General features: G+C 42.4%; 1 protein-coding gene across 1 annotated transcript; it reads left to right on the forward strand.

Moving 5' to 3' along the window:
* Positions 1–4,707: 4,707 nt before the first annotated feature.
* On the forward strand, positions 4,708–7,364 carry LOC109428319 (uncharacterized). The gene is made up of 5 exons (XM_019704035.3): positions 4,708–4,949; positions 5,087–5,271; positions 5,337–5,588; positions 6,670–6,853; positions 6,912–7,364. The coding sequence occupies exons 1-5, from the start codon at positions 4,772–4,774 to the stop codon at positions 7,304–7,306; spliced, it is 1,194 nt and encodes a 397-aa protein (XP_019559580.3). The 5' UTR covers positions 4,708–4,771; the 3' UTR covers positions 7,307–7,364.
* The last annotated feature ends 1,817 nt before the right edge of the window (positions 7,365–9,181 follow it).

The following is a 9,181-nucleotide window of genomic DNA, read 5'->3' on the forward strand; positions in this document are numbered from 1 at the left end:
ATGTAGTTTTACATTATTTTACGTGACTAACTTAATAAGCTATTACTCTTTTGTGTAACGAACATTTCGTCCATACATCGTTTTTGTGTAGGAATTCGTTTTTATTGACTAATTATCAAAAATATGTCACGTTGATACTAAAAATCGCACAGAGTTACCAGCACGAATCCAAATAAAGTTACCCATTATTAAGACGTTATGCCATTGTATTCTAATGTCTTTCGATTTAAGTATCAGATGATAAGGCTCGAGCCTGCGGATCAGAAGGTCCCAGGTTCAAGCTCAAATACATGATAAACTTTTTTTTTCTTTCTTTGTAGCTGTTAGGATGATGAATCTGCCATGACTTACACGCAATCTCCCAACTAATAATGATCGGGACCTGCCAATTAAGCCCATTTTAGGGCTAGCTAGATATTTAGTTTACTTGTTGTCAATAAATCGTGTCGACGAGATCAGCTGAGCATCTGTTTGATAACGACCAATTTAGCTAAAACAATTGGGTTTTAAATTTAGAAAAATTCAATGATTTTATATTTTTAAACGAGAGAGCACCTTTTTCTGAGCCACTATGATTTTTTCCAGATTTTTAGAACTTTATTTTGATACCTTAAATCAATTTCAAAGATATTTTCTGAAATCACCTTTTGGCAGCTGGGCAACTGTTTGATAGCTCCGCCCAGTACAAAATGCGACGAGGGGTGATTCAACAAATCGTTCCCATACAAACTTCGAACTGATTTTAAAATAAGTTCCCGGGCACCAAAATTCATGAAAATTTGGATTTCGGCTAAGTTTGGCATGCACATTCAGAATATGGAATTATCTCAACACCGCTAAAGAAGCCAATTCAATACGATCGATGATGGAACTGCTTCTGGATGAAACATTTTTCATTTTACTTGATGCAACTGTGGGCGGAGCTTAGTTGTATCTATCTACCCACAAATCAACACAACTACACGATGGAGGGAAACTTCATTCTTACTATGCATTCTACGGTTTCGAAACAAGGCTATGATGCCAAATTACAATGAGATGCAGTGCGTAGTTTCATTGACTCATAGCTGGATCGAGACGCAAAAAAATCCTATTCCAGGACTTGAACCTTGCATCTTCGAATCGACTATCTCATGCTCAAGCATCTGCACCAATTTGAAACTGATGCAGATGAGACAAAGAAGTGTAATGACGTTTTAATCATGGCTAACTTTGTTTTATTTTGTGCTGGCAACTCTGTACAATTTTTAGTATCAACGTGGCAAACTTTTGATAATTGGGTTTTTAAATTTTGAAAAATGTATTTATTTTTCGATTTTATACAAAAGATCACCTTTTTCTGAGCCGCTATGATTTTTTTCAGATTTTTAGAACTTAATTTTTGTACCTAAAATTAATTTCAAAGATATTTTTTAAAATCACCTTTTGACAGCTGAGCAACTGTTTGACAGCTCCGCCCAGTACAAACTGCGACGAGGGGTGATTCGACAAATCGCTCCCATACAAACTTCAAATTGATTTTTAAATAGGTTCCCGGGCACCAAAATTCATGAAAATTTGGATTTCGGCTCAGTTTCGCATGCAGATTCAGAATATATGGAATTATCTCAACACCGCTAAAAAAGCCAATTAGTCAATGAAAACGAATTCCTACACTAAAAAGATGTATGGATGAAATACTCGTAACACATAGGAGCAATAGCTCATTAAATTGGTCACGTAAAACAATGTAAAATTACATGACTTTTACATGAAAAATCGTAAAAATATTGCATTTTTTCGTGATTTTAAACGAAAATTGTTGAATAACTTTGAAATACGCAATTTAAACACCGTAATATCTTCGGCAAAGTTGTAGAGTATTGTTCTAACTATATTTTAACGGTATTTTCGGTACCTTTTCGGTGTAATTTTCTGGATATTGGAGTACGTTTTCGTGGAAATGCTCGAAAAAACACAAAATCGATGTTATACACTTCTAAACCCTTATCAATTTGGCTCATTTTTGGACTGAAGCCTTGTTTTTGCATGTGGATTGATAATTTGATGTGACACGGGTAGGTCAAAAAAAGTGAACAGGTCTAATCTATATATATAAAAATGCAGTGGCGTATGCATGCCACGTATGTGGGACCGCGCATAACTTGCGAACGGATGGTCCGATTTTGGTCATCTTAGTTTTGTTCTGTTAGTGAAGAAATAGAGTTTTTTTTTGAAAATCGATCTTCCATACATTTTGTGACCGGGGACTTGGTCTTGGATAGAAACTTGAAACGTTAAAAAACGCAGTAGGCAAGACAGAGTTTGCCGGGTACAGCTGTAAGCTGCACAGAATGTAAAATTTTTAAAACAGTTTTAATGTCCGGTAAAATGAAGATATATACCAACAATGAATGTTTAGAATTTTTTGGCATGACACAGCCAAACTAGCACGTTATAGGTCCCGCCCAGTCAACCAGTGATCGTATAGGATGTTGCGTAAGATGCTAAAGTGGAGGCGATATGCGTACATTTTACATGCGCCTAAATGGAGACATGCACTTATATGGCCTCCGCTTTATCATCTTGTGCAACATATTATACGATTACTGGTTGTCTGGGCGCTTACCCCGGGGTACATTATCATTTTTTCCCCTCTCAAGCGGCTTGTGTGGCCACGTGGTAAGACACATTTTTGTACAGAGGTTCGAACCCTGTTGGCGGCACGATTTTTGAAAAATGCCTTGTGATGATTACCGCAATAACTTTGCCGACGATAAAATTGGATAGCGAAAATGAAAAGAGCGATTTGGTAATGACCACTTAATGACAACATTCAAATCCCTCTTTCGCCCCTCTTTCTAACCGAAAAATCCACATTTATTCGTTCCTAACCTTCTTTAACCAGTACTAACTGAGCAGCAGTTAGACCAGGAGTTCGACGCGGTTAATGACGGTTAGCAACGCATAAATGCGTTTTTTTCTGGTTAGCAAAGGAAGTGTCATTCCCCCTGCCCTAGACGATGGTCGTTCCCTAGCCGAGGGTAGATAGTTGGATTAATAGGCGCCATGGGGAAGTTACATTCCACCTGACACAGGTCCTTACAGGTCATGGTTGCTTCCGACAGTATCTACACCGTTTCGGGCATGCGGATTCTCCCGAATGGCCAGTGTGCAATGGTTTAGAGGGAACGGCGGAACACGTTTTGTTCGTGTGCCCGCGTTTTCGCACAATGCGTGACCGCATGCTTGCCACATGCGGGGAGGACACAACTCCGGACAACTTGGTCCAGAGAATGTGTAGGGATGAGATTAGCTGGAATGCCGTTTTAACGGCTATCACCCATATCGTCTGGGAGCTACAGAGGAGGTGGCGCGTGGACTCGGAGAATGGCTAGTCCAGATGCAGTACAAGAGGTGGTCCAGGGGTTCGAAGTCGGCTTCGTAGGTCATACCGTTGCCCTGCGGTCGAGATCGACCCTTACAACGATTAAGTGGCCGCGGAGAGGAAGTCCCGGTAGCGGTGCTGTCGTGGCGTCGGTCTACTGGGTTGGATCCAAGCCTGCGGTTGGAAAGGGGTCCCCGGCAAGGGTCGGGGCAGGTGGAGACCCTGCCGTCAGCAACCTACGGATGCATCTGATAGGGCCTGAAGGGTAGTGATACCCTTCCTTTGCGGGCAGGTCAGATCGGGTTGCATGTGGGCATCAGTTCTTGATGTCCACTCAGCAGTAGTGCGCGGGCGGGGTTGACTCTGCCCGCCTTCCGAGGACAAAGGGAGTGGCGTCTGGCGAGGACCACTCGGGAAACTGGCTAAGCGCCAGCATGCTACCGTGATGGACTCTCCAAAGCGAGTCATCGATGTTCGTTGCTGCAGGCTACGCAGCTAACCTTGTGGGGCGATGTGCACTAGCCCCTCTCTGAAGCAATACCTTCTTGGTGGTTCCGGGGAGACGTAGGGTTTGGCGACCATAGGAATGGTTTAGTGGGTACGAGGAGAGAGTAGTCCTGGATTTTGTTGTAGAAGACGACCTGTCAGACCTACACTACCCTAACCTTCTGTTGAGCAGATTATCCCCCTATGGTTTAGAAGGAAAAAAAAAGACGATGGTCGTCATATTTGAATGACCTCTAACATACCATCGGCATCAACAACCAGGCGCCTCCCTGTGTTTCTCAATCTCCTTGGAAAGCACAAAAAACCGGAGGTTGAACATTTTCATTGAAAATTCAAAAGATTTTCCGTGGGTTTGCTTGTCTGCCTTCTAGAAGAATGTTTTATGTAAACATGTCGTGACACCATTCACCTATAGTAATGATCAAATCACATTCAGGAATGATTTCGTGGGTTGGGCCATTTTACCCCACCTTCGCATTTTTGACATGTTTCCCTATATCGGAAAAACTGCTGGGTTCAAGCATTTGCGTTGATATCGTTCTGTACCGTCCAATTAATTATTCCATTATTTAGTGAGTGTCCTCTTTATTCCATTATTTCATTAAGTGTTGGGTATGGAATGCATTTCTCAACGTTTACAAAACCAATGAAGCTGATTTTTGGGAGACAATTTGCCTTTTGTACAAAAAAAAAACAGGTGTACGTACTGGTAAATCTTGGTTGCATTGATTATTCCGTCGTCGTAATCAGTAAGTACTAAAGTGATAAGAATTTTGGCATATTTGTACACCAGAAGATACCATGCATTATTAGCACTAGAGATTTGGAGCAGAGCTGTCGCGTTTGTGCTCTGTGTGACCAGTTCATTTTTTTAAACGTTCGCATATTACCGGTATTATGACTAAAGCAAGCATTCATCGAGCTAAAAGAACCTACAAAAATCCGTTGTTGGAAGGTGTACGATGGTCTGAAAAGTATTCAAAACGATTATCGATATTGTGGGCTATTTTGCCTGAATATTTGAGAAACCTTATAATTGTAACTGCTGTGTTTTTGTTGGCCACTACACTTAAAGGTATATATTTATTTATCCATTATTCCTATACAAAAATCAAATATTATTTTTAAAATGTTCTTACATTTGTAAATACTTCTGAATTATTCACAATGTCGTCAAAGCGAGTTGAATGACTTTTGCATTATATTTTGCAGGTGATTGGATCGTTATCGTGGTGCACTTACTGAAGCAATTTCGGATTGATATTTCATTGGCTTCTGACGATGATTCGCACCCAAACATTCTGGCGCGCTATCACCTTAATGATTTGTCGTACTACATAGTGGCAGCTGTATTCGGGTCGTACCTTATCTACTTCACAATTGGTGGATTTATTCATGTGAAGAATACCGTTCTCCATTGAAGGTGGAAATGTATATTAACTAAGACGAGCTTTTCTTACAGTGGTATTTCTATGTTTGCCGTCGGGATAAAGCTCACGAATGGAAATGTCAGCCTGAAAAGTTTCTCTCTCCGGAGCTAGAACTTCACGAGATAATGGTCGGAGCTTCGTCCTTGCTCATCGTCAGCATTTTATCCGGTGTTATTGCCTGCTATGCGATGAATAACGGTAGCATGCTTACCATCTATTATGGATGTAGCGAGTATGGATGGTTTTGGTTCTGCTTTCAGTTCGTTGCAATATTTGTCTATCAGGTAAGTTTTAAATAGCACATTTCATATGCACATCAAGCATGGACCATTTAGTACTTCTTCTTCTTCTTTATGGCTCAACGTCCCCACTGGGCCTTGGCCTGCCTCGCTTCAACTTAGTGTTCTTTGAGCACTTCCACAGTTATTAATTGAAGGGCTTTCTTTGCCTGCCATTGCATGAATTAGTATATTGTGAGGCAAGCACAATGTTACACTATGCCCAGGGAGTCGAGAAAATTTTCCCGACCGGAACGGGAATCGAACCCGCCGTCTCCGGATTGGCGATCCATAGCCTTAACAACAAGACTAACTGGAGGACCATTTAGTAATGGGACACTTTATTTAGATTTCTGAACATTTATGTCTCCGGATAATTGATATTGTCTATACACCAAAATATTATTTTCAGAAAGATTGTGTTTTTATTCTTAATAACTTAACCTAATGTACAGCTCTATTGTCCACTGGGGCACTACGTGAGCAATTTCAATTGACAGCTGCAATTACATTTTGTACAGCGCCTACATTATATTCTACTTTATCGAACTGGTTGCCTTTCTGCTGCTTTCACTTTTTCTACTTTATACCTAGTAGAATGATGAGCACAAGGATGATGATGGATGGCCGTTGTTCCTTTCCAGTTCGATTGGGGGTCCATTATGAGTAGCAGTTCACCGATGTCCAGGTATCCGGGTTCGTTTGAGCCATGGGGCTCAGAAGAGGGTCAGTGTCAGTTGCTCTCGGGGGAAAAGCAATTGACAAAAAATTGCAAGTGCCGGGGCTGGGAATCAAACCCATGACCATCCGCATATGAAGCGAACGTGTGACCAACTACGGAAAGATTGTGTTGTAATTCTGATAATTGATTTGGCATTAGTTCATAGTTTGATATCTTGTTTTTTTTAATAGCTCGGTTGAGCTTTACAACTTCCAGCTGCAACTCCAATACTGAAATTTTTCAGTATGATTTTGGAATCTGTGTTTTAGAATTTTGAAAAATTTTCAAATCTAAGCTCACAACTTTCGTTTTTTTTAGTAAGCATGTGTAATCAGGTATTACGTCTTCGTTTCCTATCCATTCCAGGACTACACAACCTATTGGGTGCATCGAATATTTCATTGGCCATGGCTTTATAAAAACTTTCACAAACTACACCACACCTATAAGCAACCGACTGCCTTCTCCGTTACGGCCAGCCATCCGGTGGAGATTATTTTTACTCAGCTTGTGATGTTCATTCCGATTGTCACCGTTCCTATCCACTGGGGTACGTGCATTGGCTTTAGTTTCGGTTCAATTGATTCATTCCCCTACTTCTTTTTCAGCACCGTTCTACATCGTTGTGGTCTACGCTTATTGCCATGGGATTTTAGGTCACTCCGGTGTTAATTTCAAGTCCTTCTGGTGGCAACCATGGCAGCCGGATACCATCTTCCATGACAATCATCATCAGTACTTTCACGTCAATTTTGCCTTCAATATTTACTACTGGGACATACTGCACGGAACGTACCGTCAGAAAGACCGGGTATATTCGGAACACATTTTCTACGGACGAGGCAAAAAACTGGATGAAGTGTCGAAGGAAGTGCTGCAGACGGATATTGTAGAGAGGAATCTGGAAAATCCGCAGGCATATCGAAACAGTTTGCACCGGTACAAACTGGATCAAAAGGACCTGAGAGCAATCATTGGGGACAATAAAATCGAAACAAATTAGACATGACTGATTCTTTTAACAGTCACGTGGTTTTCATGTCTTTTCTCCCTAAGCGTACACCATGGCTTCTTATTGACTATTTGAAGTGTGCAAGGTTTCATTTATCCCTGAGTGATAACTACTTATTAATTAACAATAGTTCCAGGGAAACGGAACCCATCTTAAACAAAGTGCTCCTATTTTCATCCTATCTAAAACAAAGACAATAAGCGCTGTTTCTTTTTCATCTTTCTTTTGTATTTTTTGGTAGAAATACACGCTCAGAAAACCGTTCTGATAAACGTGAACAAACAAACGCAAATATGAGAACAAGAAAATATACACCGTAAACTGGAACTAGTTCCAGCTGTCAATATGGGCGTTCTAGAAAACGTGAAATCTAGTTCACGGTGTACATTTCTTATTGTTGTTATGGTTGCTATGCATAGTTCCCATTTGTTCCCGTTGCCGTGATTGGGAGTTCACGTACATCGGAACGGATTTTTTTGCGTGTAAGCATTCATGATAACAAAAAGAACGGAAACAATCGATACCTAAACAATTTATTTTTGAAATAAGATGAACATAAGGGCATGGCAGTGAGGGCAGTAATGCTGCAGCAAGGGACTCGACAGAACGTGGAACGTTACAAACGGAAGCGGAAACAGCAGACCCGCCTCTTTCGGGAGAAAAAGCGCCGCCTGGAAGAAGCGGAGTGTGAAGAAATGGAACTGCTGTGCCGTTCCCAAGAAACACGGAAGTTCTATCAGAAGCTCAACGCATCCCACAACGGCTTCGTGCCGCGAGCCGAAATATGCAGGGATAAAGACGGAGGCCTCTTGACGGACGGACGTGAGGTGATCGAAAGGTGGAAGCAGCACTTCGATCAGCACCTGAACGGCGTGGAGAACGTAGGCACGGGGCAACGGAAGGAACGACGACGCCAGTGCAGCGGAGGACGGAAATGAACCAACTCCCACGCTGAGGGAAGTTAAGGATGCCATTCACCAGCTCAAAACCAACAAAGCAGCTGGTAAGGATGGCATCGCAGCTGAACTCATCAAGATGGGCCCAGAAAAGTTGGCCACCTGTCTGCATCGGCTGATAGTCAGGATCTGGGAAACCGAACAGCTACCGGAAGAGTGGAAGGAAGGGGTAATCTGCCCCATTCACAAGAAAGGCGACCATTTGGAATGTGAGAACTTCAGGGCAATCACTATTTTGAATGCTGCCTACAAAGTGCTATCCCAGATCATCTTCCGTCGTCTGTCACCTAAAACAAATGAGTTCGTGGGAAGTTATCAAGCCGGCTTCATCGACGGCCGGTCGACAACGGACCAGATCTTTACCGTACGGCAAATCCTCCAGAAATGCCGTGAATACCAGGTCCCAACGCACCACCTGTTCATCGATTTCAAAGCGGCATACGATAGTATCGACCACACAGAGCTATGGAGAATCATGGACGAAAACGGCTTTCCTGGGAAGCTGACTAGACTGATTAAAGCAACGATGGACGGTGTGCAAAACTGCGTAAGGGTTTCGGGTGAACTATCCAGTTCATTCGTATCTCGCCGGGGACTGCGACAAGGTGACGGACTCTCATGTCTACTCTTCAACATCGCGCTGGAAGGTGTGATGCGACGAGCCGGGCTCAACAGCCGGGGAACGATTTTCACAAAATCCGGTCAATTTGTGTGCTTTGCGGACGACATGGACATTATCGCTAGAACATTTGGAACGGTGGCAGAACTGTACACCCGCCTGAAACGCGAAGCAGCAAAGGTCGGACTGGTGATGAATGCCTCAAAAACAAAGTACATGCTGGTAGGCGGAACCGAAAACGACCGGATCCGTCTGGGTAGTAATGTTACGATAGACGGGGATACTTTCGAG

Source organism: Aedes albopictus, chromosome 2 (genome assembly GCF_035046485.1).
Source record: "Aedes albopictus strain Foshan chromosome 2, AalbF5, whole genome shotgun sequence".
Classification (NCBI taxonomy): Eukaryota; Metazoa; Arthropoda; class Insecta; order Diptera; family Culicidae; genus Aedes; species Aedes albopictus.

Excerpts from the sequence above, each read along its gene's own strand:
- LOC109428319 (XM_019704035.3), top strand. The coding sequence starts at position 4,772 with ATGACTAAAGCAAGCATTCATCGAGCTAAAAGAACCTACAAAAATCCG. Across the intron at positions 4,950-5,086 it reads GTTGGCCACTACACTTAAAG|GTGATTGGATCGTTATCGTG; the intron begins GTATATATTTAT and ends TATATTTTGCAG. Across the intron at positions 5,272-5,336 it reads CAATTGGTGGATTTATTCAT|TGGTATTTCTATGTTTGCCG; the intron begins GTGAAGAATACC and ends CTTTTCTTACAG.